Source organism: Hemiscyllium ocellatum, chromosome 28 (assembly GCF_020745735.1).
Source record: "Hemiscyllium ocellatum isolate sHemOce1 chromosome 28, sHemOce1.pat.X.cur, whole genome shotgun sequence".
NCBI classification, from domain to species: domain Eukaryota; kingdom Metazoa; phylum Chordata; class Chondrichthyes; order Orectolobiformes; family Hemiscylliidae; genus Hemiscyllium; species Hemiscyllium ocellatum.
In genome coordinates, this window is record NC_083428.1 from 2,111,041 (window position 1) to 2,130,578 (window position 19,538).

At 44.8% G+C, this 19,538-nt stretch overlaps 1 protein-coding gene across 5 annotated transcripts in view; it reads left to right on the top strand.

The window, feature by feature from the left end:
• LOC132829070 (unconventional myosin-IXb-like) overlaps positions 1-19,538 on the top strand; it is a 119,109-nt gene that overhangs the window by 14,635 nt on the left and 84,936 nt on the right. For all 5 annotated transcript variants that reach the window (XM_060846371.1, XM_060846367.1, XM_060846369.1 and 2 more), the window contains exon 2: positions 15,840-16,741. In XM_060846371.1, coding sequence (XP_060702354.1) covers positions 15,905-16,741 — 837 coding nt within the window. In that variant the 5' untranslated portion in view covers positions 15,840-15,904. The remainder of the gene's footprint in view (positions 1-15,839; positions 16,742-19,538) is intronic.

Genomic DNA, 19,538 nt, shown 5'->3' on the forward strand with positions numbered 1-19,538 from the left:
TAACTTAAGCAAGACTTCTCTTCTTGAAGTTGGAGATGGTGCTACATAAATGTAAAATTCTTGTGTCCTCTAGAGATGGAAAAAGACAATGAAAGGGAACAATATTGTTATATTTCTTACATAGATTGCTGAGGATGAAACAGTCTTTTCTGTAGACCTTCACAAATTCCTGACTAACTTACAGTTCCAGCAATCTGACCTTGGCTGATATTCACGTTATCTCGAGGCCTCCATTTTGAAACTGGGTAAAGAAAATAGGTTCCATTTTAACAGCAGATGTTTCAAACCAATGCCATATAAGCAAAGCAATGACTCAGTTTGTTACAACACCATTAGCAAATTGTGCAGCTTCTTTACCACAATAAAACATCCCAAACTGTTCCAACTGTTAATTAAATCAACAGTTTTGGGGACACAGAAGGGAAAAGGGAGAGATGTCACATTGTGCAGAGATATAGATGTGGTTCGATAACTGATGGAGATCTTGATTAGATCAGCAGATACTCTGCAAGCCCACAGAATGAATGACATGATTGAAACAGGATACTGCCACATATCTGATAGAAGAGCTGAGTGAGGCATGAAAATTCTGTGCATTAACCTCATTGGTGGATAACTGAAAGCAGAACAAGATCTGTTTGTATTAACCACTGGCAACAGCCTCAGTAATCTCCAGTTCTGCAACAGTTGAAGATTCCTATATTCCCCAATCCTTGTTCCATTATTAATGGAACGGTCTTCAGCCTCCTGGAGTGCTTGGATTGAAAATTCTGTCCCGAAAACACTCACACTCAGTCTCTCTCTCTCTCTCTCTTTCTTCCCTCCCCCACCCCTCCCCAAATCTCCTCCTTTTAGAAGCTTCTTAAATCCAACAGCTCTGAAAACACTTTTGATCACTTGTCTTAATATCTCCTTTTGTGACTTGGTGTCAAATTTTGGAAAGGTCAAGTTGTACAAAATATAAACAATCCCTTTAGCCCACCATGTCTATACTGACCAGCAAACGCCAAACTACGCTAATGCCATTTATCTGCACTTGGGTTATAGATTATTATGCTGCTTAAATGTTGCGAGAGTACCTGCATTGCATTTGTTGATTATTCTTGAGAAAGCCTTTTTGGACCATTTTACTGCATTGATGGTGTTCTATAGATCTATGTTGTTCTTGTATCTATATACTTTGAGCTTCTTCAGACGGACACATCCACTTGTTAATGAAAGCAGCTGCTGCCTCCTCACTCCAGCAGGGGAGGGTCAGTCAGTGAAATGGTCAGCAGGAATTCTGGTCTGTGGGTTCTGAGGCTAACTATTGCCCAGGCAAAAAACAGATAACATTGAGGGTGAGAATGGAGTGGAGTTCTGGAGTTGGTCTATCACAGTGACACGAGAATGAAACCATCTCCGAGCTTGGTGTTTTAAGTTTTTGCTACTTCTGTGAGCCAGGTGGAAATACATAAATGAATAAACAAAATGTTTACATTTGCTATATATTTATAGGTTTCAAAACACTTGGTAAAAATATTATCCCGTTAATCCCCAAAGCATCCCTTTAACTCTTTAACTTTAGCTTTAACTCCCTGTTTTGAGAGACTGAGAGCCTCTTCCTAAAGTCTTCATACAATTGAATGTGAAGCTTCTCATCTTAAAATTAACTAAGAACATCTGATCCGGAACTTTTACTAAGTTCCTTACACTGAGATAATAAATCTAACTATCTTCTCCCTTCCTCAGAAGGAGCTGATTTACCTCAGCTGAACTGCCCACCTGAACCTAAAAAACAACTTGTTTTGTTCCAAACTATATGTGTTTCCCCCAGAACAAAAGCAATAAAATCAATCCCCGATTTTCCAAGCTGGAGCCTAATCCAGAACTGTTCTCCGAGTTCACTCTTCAACTTGGCCCATTCTAAATAACAACCCATGACCCTCTAGGGAGTCTTCTCTCTCTTTGTTTTTTCAAAGGAATCATCATGTCTACACACATACTTCCAAGTGAACCATTAAACCCTTTCAGACACACTGAAAACCCATATGCCACTAACTCAAATTCAAATTCCCAAACTAAAAAATAAATGAAAGTTGTGTGATTTATATATATTATCTATTCACCCAAAAATGTATTCATTTAGAATAAGAAGACTTACGTTAGGATGAGATGTAATGGCTCAGCTAGGGCGCTTGAGAGTTACAAGTTAGCCAGGAAAGGCCTAAAGAGAGAGCTTCAAAGAGCCAGGAGGGGATATGAGAAGTCATTGGCAGATAGGATCAAGGAAAACACCCTAAAGCTTTCTATAGGTATGTCAGAAATAAAAGGATGATGAGAGTAAGATTAGAGCTAATCAAGGAGAGTAGTGGGAAGTTGTGCGTGGAGTCAGGAGATAGGGGAAGCGCTGAATGAATATCTTTTGTCAGTATTCCATAAGACATAGGAGTGGAAGTAAGGCCATTCGGTCCATCGAGTCCACTCCGCCATTCAATCATGGCTGATGGGCATTTCAACTCCACTTACCTGCATTCTTCCCGTAGCCCTTAATTCCTCGAGATATCAAGAATCTATCAATCTCTGCCTTGAAGACATTTAGCGTCCCAGCCTCCACTGCACTCTGTGGCAATAAATTCCACAGGCCCACCACGCTCTGGCTGAAGAAATGTCTCCGCATTTCTGTTCTGAATTGACCCCCTCTAATTCTAAGGCTGTGTCCACAGGTCCTAGTCTCCTCGCCTAATGGAAACAATTTCCTAGTGTCCACCCTTTCCAAGCCATGTATTATCTTGTATTCACACTGGAAATAGACAATGTTGTTAAGGAGAATACTGAGGTATAGGCTACTAGATTGGACTGGATTGAGGTTCATAAGGAGGAGGTGTTAGTAATTCTGTTAAGTGTGAAAGTGAATAAGTCCTTTGGACCAGATGGAATTTATTCTATGAGTCTTTGGGAAGCCAGGGAGGAGATTGCAGTGCCTTTGGCTTTGATCTTTGTTATCATTGTCGACAGGAATAGTGCCAGGAGACTGGAGGATAGCAAATGTTGTTCCCTTGTTCAAGAAGGGGAGTAGAGACAATCCTGGGAATTATAGGCCAGTGAGCCTTCGGTTGTAGGTGAAGTATTGGAAAGGGTTACTAAGAGAGAGGATTTATAATCATCTTGAGAGCAATAAGTTGATTAGGGATGGTTTTATGAAGGGTAGGTCGTGCTTCACAAACCTTAGTGAGTACTTTGAGATGGTGACCAAACAGGTGGATGAGGGTAAAGTGGTTGATGTGGTGTATATGGATTTTAGTAAAGTGTTTGATATGGTTCCCCGCGGTAGGCTATTGCAGAAAGTACGGAGGCATGGGATTGAGGGTGATTTAGCAGTTTGGATCAGAAATTGGCTAGCTGTAAGAAGACAGAGGGTGGTGGTTAATGGGAAGTATTCATCCTGGAGTTCAGTTACCAGTGGTGTGCCGCAAGAATTTGTTTTGGGTCCACTGCTGTTTGTTATTTTTATGAATGACCTGGATGAGGGCAGAGAAGGATGGTTAGTAAATTTCCAGATGACACTAAGGTCGGTGGAGTTGTGGACAGTGCTGAAGGATGTTGCAGGTTACAGAGGGACACAGATAAGCTGCAGAGCTGGGCTGAGAAGTGGCAAATGCAGTTTAATGTGGAAAAATGCAGGGTGATTCACTTTGGAAGGAATAACAGGAATAGAGAGTTCTGGCCTAATAGTAAGATTCTTGGTAGTGCAGATGAGCAGAGAGATCTTGGTGTCCATGTACACAGATCCCTGAAAGTTGCCACCCAGATTGATAGGGTTGTTAAGAAGGCTTACAGTGTGTTAGCTTTTATTGGTAGAGGGACTGAGTTTCAGAGCCAAGAGATCATGCTGCAGCTGTACAAAACTCTGGTGCAGCCGCACTTGGAGTATTGTGTCTCGTTCTGGTCACCACACTATAGGAAGGATGTGGAAGCTTTGGAAAGGGTTGAAAGGAGATTTACTGGGATGTGGGACTTGAGGCTGTTTTCTTTAGAAGCAGGTTGAGAGGTGACACAGTTGAGACATATAAGATAATCAGAGGGTAAGATCGGGTGGACAGTGAGAGCCTTTTTCCTTGGATGGTGATGGCTAGCACGAGGGGACATAGCTTTATATTGGGAGAGGTGAGAGATTTAGGACAGATGTCAGAGGTAGTTTATTTACTCAGAGGCATGGAATGCATTGCCTGTGACAGGAGTAGACTCTCCAACTTTAAGGGCATTTAATGGTCATTGGATAGACATACGGATGAGAATGGAGTAGTGTAGGATAGATAGGCTTCAGATTGGTTTTGCAGGTTGGCACAACATCGAGGGCTGAAGGATCTGTACTGCGCTGTAATGTTCTACGTTGGAGTCACTGTTTAAAAAGAAAGGGCTATCCATTTAAGACCAAGATGAGAAGTGCTTTTCTCAGAGGGTCAGGTGTCTTCCATAACGTTTTGAGGAAGAAAATCTTGGAATTTCTGAGGCAGAGTGTGTACATTGTCGATAAGCAGAGAACAGGGGGGTATGTAGAGTAATTAAAAGCAGTGCTGGAGCAGAGTCAATATGTTGGAAGGTTTGTAATGGTCAGGTCCTGGGGAGTGTTGCTGAACAAAGATACTTGGAGTGCAGGTTCATAGTTCCTAGTAGACGAGTTGGGAGGTCATGTTGCGGCTGTACAGGACATTGGTTAGGCCACTTTTGGAATATTGCATGCAATTCTCGTCTCGCTCCTTATGGAAGGATGTTGTGAAACTTGAAAGGGTTCAGAAAAGATTTACAAGGATGTTGTTGGTGTTGGAGGGTTTGAGCTATTAGGAGAGGCTGAACAGGCTGGGGCTGTTTTTCCTGGAGCGTCAGAGGCTGATGAGTGATCTAATAGAGGTTTATAAAGTCATGAGGGGTATGAATAGGGTAAATAGACAAGGTCTTTTCCCTGGGTTGGGGGAGTCCAGAACTACAGGGCATAGGTTTCAGGTGAGAGGGGAAAAATTTAAAAGGGACCTAAGGGGCAACCTTTTCACCCAGAGGGTGGTGCGTGTATGGAATGAGCTGCCAGAGGAAGTGGTGGAGGCTGGTACAATTACAACACTTAAAGGCATCTGGATGGGTATATGAATAGGAAGAGTTTAAAGGGATATGGGTCAAGTGTTGGCAGATTGGACTAGATTAGTTTAGGATATCTAGGTAAAAACAAGGGCTGCAGATGCTGGAAACCAGAGTCAAGATTATAGTGGTGCTGGAAAAGCACAGCAGGTCAGGCAGCATCCGAGGAGCAGGAAAATCGACGTTTCGGGCAAAAGCCCTTCATCAGGAATGGAGGCAGGGTGCCTGCAGAGTGGAGAGATAGATGCTATCTGTCTGGCATGGATGAGTTGGACCGAAGGATCTGTTTCCGTGCTGCACATTTCCATGACTCATCCCTCTTTCAGGTGCGCTGTAGTTTACGATGATCACACATTCGCAATGTCTTCATTAGGAAAATTGATGATTGGCTTATGGGAGTAACTGCACTGCTGCAGGGCCAGTCAGTTTTGCAATAAAGGCAGAATGTTGGTCAAAATGCCCAATGGTTTTGAAGTTCTCCATTGAATCTCCTGTTAACCCTGTCTGCTCGAGGAGATCCATCTTAGTTCTCCGGTCTCTCCATGTAATTGAAGTCCCTTATTCTGGGTCCAACTGCAGTGAGTCTCCTGTGTGGAAAGGGAGGTTTGAACATCATAAATAGGAGCTGAAGCATTGAGTCATTGGGGCGTACAGCAGGAAATAGGCCCTTCGGCCCAAGTTGACCATGTCAACAAGGTTTCCTAAACTAAACTAGTCTCATTTACAGGCCATTCTGCCCATCAAGCCTGCCCTGCTAACCAATGAGATCATGGCTGATTTTCTGCTTCACTCTGTCAGTTACCCAGTTGTCGGTCTGTGCTAGTCCAGGCCCCCACGCTCTCATGTGCTTTAATTTTGTTTGCCAATTTCTTGCGCAGGACATTATTGAAAATCTTCTGGAAGTTTAAACACACTGCACCCACTAGCAGAATACATATGATTCCTCAATATCTAGTCTGCTCATTATATTGTCTTAAAATATCTCCAATAGCCTTAGAAATGTTAGCTATTATCTGTCTATTGTCAGATCTCTTAATCTGCCATACCCCTTGTAGCGTCAGACTTGCCTGTGCTTAGGATTAGGATCCTAGTTTCTGATTGGAACATATCGCTTCCAAACTTCATGTCAAATGCTATCACATTATGGTCAGTCTTTCCTAAAGTCTCTTTTACATCAGGATTATTAATTAGATTATTTTATTGTGTAGCACTTGATCTAAAATAGCTACTCCAGCTGATCCCACTACCTACTGCTCGAGAAAGTCATCCCAAAGACATTTCTAACAGCACACCCTTTACGTCATTGACCCTAATTAATACTGCACAGGTGACATCACCCTCTGGATCACCCTCTGTGTGTAGTGCAGTGTGTTAGCCCCTTGGGGTGAGGTTTTGTCTGCACCCACGCCCCACCTTCCCCTTCCATATCAGTCAGCAACTCCTCGTCAGGATGTTTGGGGGAGGGAGGGTGGGTTTGAGTTCTGGGTTACTCAGGCTGACAGGTGGCTGCTCATTGGGAATGCAAATGAACTAACTGGTTCCTACATGTAGGAATGAAGCATTGTTCATGTGGCTCTCCCTCTGCACGTCACCAATTGTGCCTGGTTGTGATGCAGTGTTTTCCATGTTTGGGGATTCGTTTGTCAGTAATGGGGGAAGGGGGATAGGTAAATACTGAACCCAGGACAGTGTGGGACAATACTGATCGGTACTGACAGCAGTTTTAGACTGAAAGCTGTTCGCCCGAATGTAAGATCTTCGACTGACAGCTTTTGAAATGTTGGCCTGGTTCCGACAGTGCTCTCTGCTTGCTGGGACATGAATGTGTTCTCAAACATGCTTGAGATAGATTGGAGTTGAGTGTTCAGGGATTTGAAAAGGATTGAGTCTGGTTCACTGGGAGTAGCAGTTTCCTGGATTCAGTGAGTGAGTGTTTGGCCTCCGATCCGGAAGTAATTTCCGAAGCCTTTGATTGCCCTGCCAAGTGGGGGAATGAATGGCTAGGCTCCCCCTGCAACATCTCCCATTCCCTCTCCCTCCTTCCTCAGGCACCCATTCACATTTGGTTACATTTCACTGGATACCAGCCACAAGCATTTGCCAGCAGGAATCACCAGATAATGATAAAGCCACTCATTTATCCCCAGTGTGATACAGAGACAAACCTGTCCCCACCAGTACTGTACCCCAGTATGATACAGAGACAAACCTGTCCCCACCAGTACTGTACCCCAGTGTGATACAGAGACAGACCTATCCCCCACCAGTACTGTACCCCAGTGTGATACAGAGACAGACCTGTCCCCACCAGTACTGTACCCCAGTGTGATACAGAGACAGGCCTGTCCCCATCAGTACTATATCCCAGTGTTATACAGAGGCAGACCTGTCCCCACCAGTACAGTACTCCAGTGTTACACAGAGACAGACCTGTCCCCACCAGTACTGTACCTCAGTGTTACACAGAGACAGACCTGTCCCCACCAGTACTGTACCTCAGTGTTATACAGGGACAGACCTGTCCCCACCAGTACTGTACCCCTGTGTTATACAGTGACAGATCTAATCAAGTGCCATTAAATTCTTGAGAATTTGGAAGATGCATTTTAATGTGTTCATGATATTGTTTGAATTTGACAAGTTGATGCAGGGCATGCACAGATGTGCTGTTGGGCTGGATTCCAGCCTGGGAAATTCTGTGAAGTTGCTTCCAGTGTCAAGATCAGCCAATGGTGGATGGTCTGCAACCACATTCCGGGACTTGTAACAGTCAGTCAGTGAATGGGGACTATTAGAGGCATGTTGTATTAGTTATTATTGAGAAATCTGTTTCCTTGTTAGGATGTGGCACACACTACGATGAACTAATGCCAGTGCTGATTCCTCCCAGAGGTACAGTGCCCCACACACCCTGACTCACTGAGGAACGGGCGCGCGCGCACACACACACACACACACACACACACACACACACACACACACACACAGACTCTCACTGGGGTACGGGCTCACACACAGACAGACACACACACACACACACACACACACACACACACGCATAAACACTGACTCTCAGTAGAGCGCCTTCAGCACAGACCATAGTGAATCCTGGATAAACCCTCTGGGAGCTTTGCCCATTACTTATGGAATGCCTCTGTTGTAATTGAAACAGCCTTCAGACTGTGCCCAGTATCATTCCTGTCTAAAGGGAAATAAAATTGCATTCCTGTAGCACCTATCTTAACCTCAAAATGTCCCAAAGTATTTTGTAACCATTGAAAGAATTTTTTTGAAATGCGGACACTTATAGACCAGGAAATTGTGCAGCCCATATGTACATAGCAAGATCCAAAATTAGCCATTTTACAATGACACCATCTGCTACCTGTCTCTTAACTCCTGATTGTGCCGATTGTAACTTCCACACCCATTCTGAGGTCGGCCTCTTGGTGGGTACAGCTTTTCTCCCACCCAAGTGACCTTCATTGATCCTGCCAATGAATTACATCCAGAATCATTTTGTTGTCTGTTTATAACTGTCTATTTGCAATTCTGATGTCTTATGGGTTGCTAATTCTGATTGGGTCACTTGGTGGTTTTGTCATGAGGCTTCCAGTCACCAACCAATTGTCCCACTGCCTCCTGTCACCTGACACATGCATTACCCACAGTGCCTCACATTCATGCCTCTTGGAAAGTGGCCTGGCCTTCCATTGGAGAAATCAGTCAAACATGCTTACCTCCTCTCTCCAAAATTTTTCTACATTTGTTCAAAGGAAATATTTTTTTAAGGAAACACAATATTTTCATTGTCCCTTTTGGCTTTTCCCAGTGTTCTGCATGGCACTGACCTGCAGTTTAACCCCTCATTCCTGGAAGCTGCAAGATGGTTGACAGGGTTTAGCATCCTTCTCTGTGCCATACAGCCTCAGTCAGTGCCCGGGACTGGTGTGCTGTGTTCACTCTGCTCACCCCCGCCACCCCCATTCCCATGCCACCATCCCCTCCCCCCGCCTCCACCCCCACCCCACCCCCCATTTCTGTAGTCATTATGGGGAGCTGATGGTGGTATCATCACTGGATTGTTATTCCAGAGACCAAGGTAACGTTCTGGGAACATGGGTTAGAATCCTTCCATGGCAGTTGGTGGAATTTGAATTCAATAAAATTCTGAGATTGAGTCTAATGATGACCATGAAACCATTGTTGATTGACAGAAAAAAAAACATCGGGGTCACTTTAGGGAAAGAAACTGCAGTCCTTACCTGGTCTGGACCATATGTGACTCCAGGCCAGAGCAATATGGTTGACTCTTAATTGCCCTCTAGGATGGGCAAGGCAGCCGTAGCCCAGCGATGCCCTCATTCCATGAATGAATAAAAAAAAAGTTGTATGAAGCCTGAAAGTAAGTTATAATCTGCTGTGTAGGTGAGGGGGATTGGATGGCAAAGTAAGTGGTGACTGCTTTGTACTGATGGTAGCTGGTGTCATGAGTACACTGTGCAGATTCCTGCTGGTTATTGCAGCTCTTTGCTGTTTGACATTTCTGTGAACGATGCAGGATGTCCAACAATTGAGCACTTTGATTTGGAGCTGGTTGCTAACGAGTGACCCTGCAGTGTTACCAATGCGGCAGAGGCGGGGAAGCTAGCTCAATTGGCAAGAACTGAGCTGTTCAAAACACACAACAGAAAACCACACATCTCTGACTGTCAAACACTATTTAAAGAATTCTCTTTCATTTGCTTCGTTCTATAAATAAATGGGAGCTCAGTGCAGATGTTCAATGAAAGCAGCTCCCTCTCTACTTGGGCAGTGGGCGCTGTCTGAGTCTGTGCTGCTGGTGTAGATATCTCTGTTCAATATTTGTAATCTACCAATCTTGCTGCATGTGGTTCACTGTGCTCATGACAGATAATGTGTTTCTGTGATGTTGATCAAGGTATAAATATTGGGCAAGACACCCAGGAGAACTCTACTCCTTTTCAAAACAGTGCCATGAGTGAGGGGATGGGAGATTTTAGTGTCTCATATGTTATAAGGTACCTCCTCTGATATAGTTTCCTTCAGTTCTGCATTGGAGCATCAGTGTGAGTTAAGTGCTGGAGTGCAGGATTTGAACCTGGCACCTGGTGATTCTGGGACTCTCCATGGCTCTGTAGGCCTTGTTGCTCTGTCTGGATCAGAAGGCCACGAGGGCACGCTCCTTTGCAGAAACACTAGCTTATAATGCAGGCCTAACCTCCCAGCGTGGGACTGAGGGAATGCTATACTGTCACAGATTATTCTGATGAGATGTTAAACTTATACAGTTGAATATAAAAGGTCCAACAGAATGATTTGATCAAGAAGGGGAGAGCTTTCCAATGTCTGGCCCCCATGGTTCTTCCCCAACCAACTCCCAGGTGCTGGCCTGGACCTTTATATTGGAGTCCCTGGGATGGGGCTTGACCTGATGGATGACCTTCTGTCTTGGAGGTAAGTGTGTTACACATTGTGACAAGGTTGAAGTTGACTGGTGCAGGATCACCTTGCACTGCGCGCCCTGACTGGGTTGAGCTGATGTGAGCTATTAGTTGTATGTGTCTGTGTGTGGCAGTGATGAGGTCTGCTGGAGTAACATCAGGTCAGATGGTGTCATCTGACAGGAAGTGTAACTGACGCAACAACATGACAACCACCTCTGTATTGGGGCCGTTCTGTAACTAAAGCTAGTGGTTTCTGGCAAAAGAAAAGCTGAATGCTGAATGATCTGTTAATAGCCTGCCTCTGCAGATGAGAACTCGGTTAGTCATAGCCTTCTGTGGAACAAGACAGTGTTTGAGTGAGAGCCAGGATTAGTCAGTGTGTGGCACAGATTCCCATTCACTGATGTCGGGTATTGTCCACAGTGAGTGTCGTGGCTTGGAGCAGATGTGTGAAAATCTAAATAATTAGTTGACCTCCCTTGGCATTGCTCAAGTATTGCCCTCTGATGAAATGGAGGCAAATATTTGGACCAGGGATACACAGGTGTAACCCAGAACTCCCTTTTAAAATCATATGATGTATCTTAATTTTTCCATCCTACATTCCTGTGACCAGATTTATTCTGGAAGCTGGTGATCTAAACTTATTGTACTGTAATTACAGCCTCCGCCCAAAGGAGGTGCCCCACTATGGACTGCTCCCATCTGGAGCGTAAGCTTGGGGAAATAGAATGTAAACAGCCATTGGGAGAGTGCACAGACTGGAGCTGGGGGTCAGGGGCGGTTTGCCCTGATTTGGAGGTAATTTGTTTCTCCTTCATCTATATGTGAACATTACTAACAGGGCCAATATTTGTTAGACTGTAAGAAACAGGAACAGCAGGAGGCCATCAGGCCCTTGCACTTGTTCTACCATCCAATAGGATCATGGCCAATCCGACATTCCACATGTCCAATTTCCTGCCATTTCTCCATAACCCTTGTTTCCTGACTGATCAATAACCTATCGATCTTGGCCTTAAATGTACCTCAAGGTCTCTGCGCCCACAGCTCTCTGCGGCAGCAAGTTGCCAAGGGACACAACACTCTGAGAGAAGAAGTTGCTGTTCATCTTAAATTGGTGCCCCCTTTATTCTGAGACATAACCCTCTGGTCCCAGACTTCCATCAGGGGAGCTATCCTCTCAGCATCTACTCTGTCAATCTCCTGAAGAATCCGATATGTTTGAATGAGATCACCTCTCATTCCTCCTCCTGGGATTTACTGGCACTTCAAGGGGTTGGGGGACTGAATGGATGAATTCCTTGGATTAGTTCGGTTGGAGGGGTTTTCATTTGGCAGTGTGGAAGCTGTCGCTTGACCTGAGCCTGGAGAAAAGCCAAGGATTTGGAAAAGCTGTGTGCCCCTCCCTTGGCCTTTGTGTCAGTTTGATTCCAGCCATTAGTAACTATCAGGCAGTGCTGTCTGCAGGCTGCAACATCAGTGACACACCAGTCCCTTTTGGTTACCCTGTATGCGGGGACATGCCAAAACATTAAAAGGGCTGCAGCTAAATAAACTATTCATACCAAACAAAATAAAGTTAGTATTGGCATAAAGTCCAATGTCTACATTGACAGTTAATGACATTGATAATAAATACATTTAAACTTTTCTCATACCATGGTCACATGTAACTTGACGTCTTCAAAATTCAAGATCATTTTTAGAGAAAATGAATTAAATTAAAACAAGGAAGTCCACATTGTCTTTCCTCGAACTTAATACTATTTCTGAAGTGAACAGAATAGAAAAACCCAAACATACAGAAAATGTATACTGTAATCTGCGAGTTTTCCCCCCCCAATGCATTTGCACTCACGGTAAGTTTTCCCTGAATAATATATTATCCATTTTTTTTCTTTATATATATTTTAAAAACGTTTGAGCATAAACTGTTTGAAATGCAAACAAGCTATCTTGTGCTGTCGTTGGGTGAATGATGCTGATATATCCTGGAAAACTGGGGATGCAGCACATCCTCCCACTTTAGAATCAATGTCCCTGGTCTGGTCTGAGCAGAAAAGATCAACTTCCATTTGAGCCTTATGAGTGAAATCATTGAGATATTTTTTGGGGGTGGGGTCAAAATGAATTGGTGGAAAAATGTAGTTGTGCTAATGATTTACAATTGAACATTGCAACAAAACTTGCATTTAGAGTCAGAGAGATGTACAGCACGGAAACAGACCCTTCGCTCCAACTCATTCATGCTGAGCAGCTATCCTAAATTAATCTAGCTCTATTTGCCAACATTTGATCCATATCCCAATAAACCCTTCCGATTTATGTACCCATCCAGATGCCTTTGAAATATTGTCATTGTACCGGGTTCCTCCATCTCCTCTGGCAGCTCATTCCACACACACACACGCCACCCTTTGCATGAAAAAGTTGCCCCTTAGAACCCTTTTATATCTTTCCCTTCTCTGCCTAAACCTATGACCTCTAATTTTGGGCACACACACACACCCCACCCCAGGAAAAAGACCGTCCCACATGATTTTATAAACCTCTATGAGGCCACCCCTTAGCCTCTGACGCTCCAGCGAAAACAGCCCCAGCTTGTTCAACCTCTCCCTGTAGCTCAGATCGTCCAACCCTGGCAACATCCTTGTAAATCTTTTCTGAACCCCTTCAAGTTTCACACCATCCATCCTATAGCAGGGAGACCAGAACTGATTGCAGTTTTTCAACAGTGGCCTAACCAAAGTTCAGTATAATCACAACATGACCTGTCGCCTCCTTTACTCAATGCTCTGACCATTAAAGGCAAGGATACCAAACGCTGACTCCGCTATCCTGTTTACCCACAACTCCACTTTCAAGGAACTATGAACCTGCACTCCAAGGTCTCTTTGTTCAGCAACACTCCCTAGGATCTTTCCATTAGGTGTATAAATCCTGCACTGATTTGCTTTTCCAAAATGCAGCACCTCACATTTATCTAAATTAAGCTCCATCTGCCACTCCTTAGCCCATTGGCCGATCTGATCAAGATCCCAATGTACTCTGCTATGTTCCATAGTGCCTTTAGTGCTTCCCAAACCTTTTCCCACTGTGATTTCATATTCAGGCTTGTAAATATTCATGAATCCCCCCAGCAATGTGAACCATGAACAAAGATGGTGGGGGGTAAGCATGTTGCTATTAGCACGGTGGGGGTAAGGTCAGGACCCAACATTTGTGAGCCCACTTTGGGCAGTGCTGTTTTCTCAAGATAAATTGTCCCAAGCTTCAGGATTATTGTTTAAACCTTGGTTCTAGAGGTCATTCTGTGAAACCCCCCAGAAGGAGTGGGAAAGAATTTGGGTCTCTCCATCTGAAGGCATTGCCATGTCTGGGTGTAATCGTTACAATTGAGAATGAAGGCAAGATCAGAACTTGGGACATCACTTAATCCAGAGGCTGTAGCAGGTTAGAGGTAGGAAAGGGCAAGACTCTGGGTGGAATTGCAAGGATGTGTGTGTTAAAAGGGAGTCATTGCTTAGCCCAGAGCTGGTCAGTGAGCAGGGGAAATGAGTGAAATGAGCTTGAACAAAGAATTTAGGACAAGCTGGAGTGTGGGATGCTGGTCAGGACACTGAGGTAGTTAGGTCTGAGGGGACAGCAACGTGAAGGTGGGTTTTCACAGATGAGCTGGAGTTGGGTGGGGATCAATGTTACGGAGGGTGGAAAAAGGTGGTTGTGGTGACAAGAAAGATTTCATTTCTTAAGGAAACCAATGACACCTGAGATGTTCAGGGAGCATTCCAACTGTTTGTGTGAAATTATTAGCCTGATGGTAGAATAAGTTTAAATGGTAAATTCCATTCAAAATGTGGATATGCAATTTATAATTTTTAAAAAGTTAACAAAAATATCTGTGAAATTGTGACTTCAGGCACCAAGTGAAATGGACTGGTTTACATTTTAAAACGGATGCATTTTATGTGGCAGGTTCTGTGAAACTTGTCTAAATTTCACCTAGATCTGCCTCCCCTTCACAATTTTTGAATTAATGTTGAGTCATTGGCTACTCATCACTTGAGTTTCACCCCTCTGTCTGGAACTATGACCTAGTAATTCTGTGATGGGGAATCTCTCAATCCAGCTCGTTTCAGTCTTTGTCTCGTGTCCTTGTGCTCAGAGTCACTGAGTTCCTGTTAGAGGTGACAGAGTCAGCACTGTATCGCTTGGTTATATTGAGCACATTGCAAGGTGCTGGGGCACTGTCCTTCCTGGGCTATCAGTGAACAGGGAACACAGATCCTATTGTTCAAGAACTTCAAATTTATCACTTTATAATGATAATCTTAATTACTGTAACTTTTGTGACTTCACAATAATGAAAATTATAAAGAGAAGGTTGCTTGAAACATTGAATTGCCTTCCACAGAAATAGAGGTGCAAAGCAGTGAGAGGTTATAATAAACTGTGCCATCCTTGTCAAATCAGACTCCACTTTCACCCTGAACGTGGGGCAGCTTTGAGTTAGAAATGGCCATTGTGACTGGGAACTGAATGCTGAACCACGTTCCTCAGCACCCCCCAACCTTGCCACTTGTACTGTCACATTCCATGGCAGGTGATAGACTGTGATATTGTACAGAGAGTTCCCTCTTTTGGTTCCAAGTGATGACTGTGCAAGCTGAGAAGGAGATTTTATTGCTAAAATATGTTTGTGCTCTTCAAACTTGCCACTGTAGAGCTTGTAGGGGCCTGAATGTTTTGAGGATGTGAAATTGCTGTTGGTGGCAGTGGGATAGTTAAAGAGAGCACCCACTCTGGGAGTCTCTGAGACATCATTAAGGAAGCTTTACTCCGTACCTAACGCTGCACTGTCCCTGTCCTGGGAGGGTTTGATGGGGGACGTTGTAGAGGGAGCTTTACTCTGTACCTAACCCTGCACTGTCCCTGTCCTGGGAGGGTTTGATGGGGGACAGTGTAGAGGGAGCTTTACTCTGTATCTAACCCCGTGCTGTCCCTGCGTTGGGAGTGTTTGATGGGGGACAGTGTAGAGGGAGCTTTACTGTCCCTGTCCTGGGAGGGTTTGATGGGGGACAGTGTAGAGGGAGCTTTACTCTGTATCTAACCCCGTGCTGACCCTGTCCTGGGAGGGTTTGATGGGAAATCTGCAACTTGTGTGTCTTTCTCTGTGAGTTTGAAATGGATTTGAAGAGATGTTTAATAATCTGTGTGTACTTTTTGTCTCTCCCTCTCTACCCTCCTGTCTCACAGATTGATGGAGACATACCCTGAGCACAAATTGAGTGCGGAATGGTGAGTGGGCGACACAAGGCAATATGAGTGTTAAAGATGCAGGAGCTGCAGATAATCGAGAGGGCAAGATCTATACCCTTCAGATTTGCCCAAGCCTCTACACTGAGAACTCCATCTGCTGCCTATTACCAGCTACCAAAGATGTGACGGCTGGGGAAGTCATCCGAGAGGTGACTGGCAAACTGAACCTGGACACGTCAAAATGTTACGTATTGGCAGAGGTGAAGGAGTCTGGAGGAGAGGAGTGGATTCTCGATGCCAACGATTTGCCAGTCCAGCGGGTGCTGCTGTGGCCTCGGAGGGCGCAGGAGAAGCACTCGCAGAGCGAGGGGTATTACTTCCTCCTCCAGGAACGGAACACTGATGGCTCCATTCGTTACATCAACCTGCAGCTGGTGGCGAAGGAGAGGGAGAGACGCAGGTTGTTGGAGCGAGGTTTCCTGCCCCCTCAGTCACACCTGTACGATGACCTGTGCAAACTGCCCCATCTGACTGAAGAAACTATCTTAGAGACCTTCAAAACCAGGTTCCAGAAACACAAAATCTACACTTACGCTGGCAGTATTCTGATTGCCATCAACCCCTTTAGGTTCCTGCCCATTTACAATCCCAAATACATGAAGATGTATGAAAACCACCAGCTGGGGAAACTGGAGCCTCACATCTTTGCGATTGCGGATGTGGCTTATAACACCATGCGGAGGAAGCAGGTGAATCAGTGCATTGTCATCTCAGGTGAAAGTGGTTCTGGGAAAACCCAAAGCACCAATTTCCTCATCCATTGCCTGACTGCACTCAGCCAGAAGGGTTATGCCAGCAGAGTCGAGAGGACCATCCTGGGAGCTGGGCCCGTTCTTGAGGTAAGATGCTAGAGCGTTCGCGTCCTGTAATCCTGAAAACCGCCAGGCACTTTGAGCTTCTTCAGAAAAAGAAAATTGGTATTTGACTTCCACGCTGAATTGGATTGAAGCAGGCAGACAATTGGCTGCTTGTTACAGTAGGAGAAAGTGAGGACTGCAGATGCTGGAGATCAGAGCTGAAAATGTGTTGCTGGAAAAGCGCAGCAGGTCAGGCAGCATCCAAGGAGCAGGAGGCTCATGCCCGAAATATCGATTCTCCTGCTCCTTGGATGCTGCCTGACCTGCTGCTTGTTACAGTCACAGAATTATCATGCGAAGCAGAGCTGGAGAGGGTCCGTTTGATACGACAAACCTTTCACTGACTTCCTGGTGCTATCATCCAGTTAATCCTCCCCTTGTAACTGCTAGCAGTCCTTCACAATGTATTCCTTTCAAGTAATTCTGCCATTTCCATTCAACACATCCAGAGATTGCTGGGACACACTGCACTTTCTCTCATGATAAGTCTGTATTCAAACACAACCTTGATGTAATTAAACCCTAAGGAATTATTTTGAGTTCTGATCCCTCCCTTCCCTGCCCCCAGCAAGGTGGCTCCCCAATGCACTTAGTGTTTTCTCCCCTACCCTGATCTATTGAAGACATTGGAGGAAGTTGGAGAATAACAGTTTCTAATTCCAGTTAAATCTCTTCTTGAAGGACAATTCTGCTCCACCTGATTCACTCTCACATCATTGGTTCATCACCCTTTCCCCCCATATGCTAATAATTGTTCATCCTCACTGACGTCCACAGCCAAACAGAGTGAATTGATTACCTGATTGGATATAATGTCCATCAGCCAACAAAACTGTTCCGACAAATTCAAGAGGAACATGCATGTCTTTAACATGCCAGTGATCTTCCTTCTAGATGTTGCTCCCCTCAGTGTCCTGCAGGTGAATCTCCTTCCTGGAGAGTTGACAGCTTCTGACTGGATTGGACTCTCAGGCTGAGAAATGCAGGCCTGACCCTTTTCCTCACAGTTCTCGAGTTTTCAGTTCTCTCTGAGTCTCCTGTATGAAGCCATAAAGCAGAAGATGTGGTTGGTGGTTTGTTTGTGTGGGGGAGGGGATTTTACAGCTTATACTCTCCCTCATGTCAGAAAGAAAAAGAACCTTCCTGTTTTTAATTCTCTGTAAGAGGCCTGTATCGGCTCAGCTGACTCTCCTGTTGCAGCCTGAAGCCCCAAGTCAATGGATCTTGATGCTCTTGTCTCTGGTCGGAGACCTCCCTAGACACAGCTCGGAACCAACATCCAGTAAACACTGTTAGTCTACAGTGCAGTCAGGACTAAGCAAGCACCTCTGTCTAGCTTCCTGTCTGTCTTTCTGTCTGTCTCTGTAGTTTTCCGTTTGTGGTCATGTACATTTCTGTTTCATTCTCCAGCTTATTCTTCCTCACTCTCACTCTGATATGGGGACTATCTTGGGGATTGTGTGTCAGGGGCTGATTGGCTGTCTGAGAGCCCAGTGTGTACTCACCTGAACCAATTATTTTGGAACATGAGTTACCGAATACTGGGAAGGATCGAGAGGCATGATTCTCAGCAGCTGTACCCCACCCCCCACCCCCCAACCACCACTTTGAGCTGATCACTGAGATTAGGTTACTCAGCAGAAAAACACAATGCAACCTGAGAATTTCCTGCTTTAGATTCAGCTTTTGGCAGTCTCTGTTTTCAGATCATTGTGTCAGTTTGTTGAGGCAGTGTGACCGAGGTAAAGGTTCCTAGATGGTCACATGCTCATGTTTAGGGGCTGGGGTTTTGGGGACAAGGGGAAATCCTATAATTGTGTGTCTTTGAGCTTAGCCTGCATCCTTGCCCTGTTCTCGCTGATCTACATTGACTCCTGTCCTGACCATACTTCCATTTAAAAGTTCTCAATCTTACTTTTAAGTTTCTCCATGCCTTCACCATTCCCTGTAACCCCAGTCTCTGGAACCTTGCTGTCCCCCACACACCCAGCCAGATCTCCACTGCTCCAATTCCGCACTCAAGTCACCCTGATTTTGATTGCTCCCCCATTGGTGGCTATGGCTTCAGTCACCAGGGTCCTAACCTCTGCAATTCCCTCCATAAAATCCTCCCTTGTCCTTTCATGTACCCCACATGTGACTGATGAGCAACATCAGTGACACTGTTTCAAAAACACAGTGCTTCATTCGTTGTAATGCACTTCCTTTTCCATGGTTCATCCTGATGAACGTTTTAATAAAAATCACAGAATGGGCACCATCGCTGATCTGTTCAGTCTAGACATTAGTCTCTGTTTGAATATTCAGCGTACGGGATATTAAGGGAAATGTCATTTGGAGATAGTGCTCCTTGTCCTGAAGGTGAGAGCAGACTGTGTTGCTCAGGAGGAGGATTCTGATCTAACTGTGAGATTTTTGTGACATTGTTTCCTGAGAGCTTCCTTCATCGTTTGCAGCAATTTGAATGAAATTGAGACACTCCGAAAAGTGTTGGCTTTTTGTTAATAGGTCACAAGTCTATAGAGAAGAAAAATATATACTTATATGCTTAAAATCAATCTTGTTGAAGAAATGGGGAGATTTATTTTGTTTGATTGTAGGAAAAACCCATCTGACTCACTGATGTCCTTTAGAGAAGGAAGCTGCCATCCTCACCTGGTCTGGCCTACATGTGACTCCAGACCCACAGCAATGTGGGTGACTCTCTCACCTGCCCTCTGGGCAGTGAGGGATGGACAATACATGCTGCCTAGCCAGTGACACCCTCATCGTGTGAATG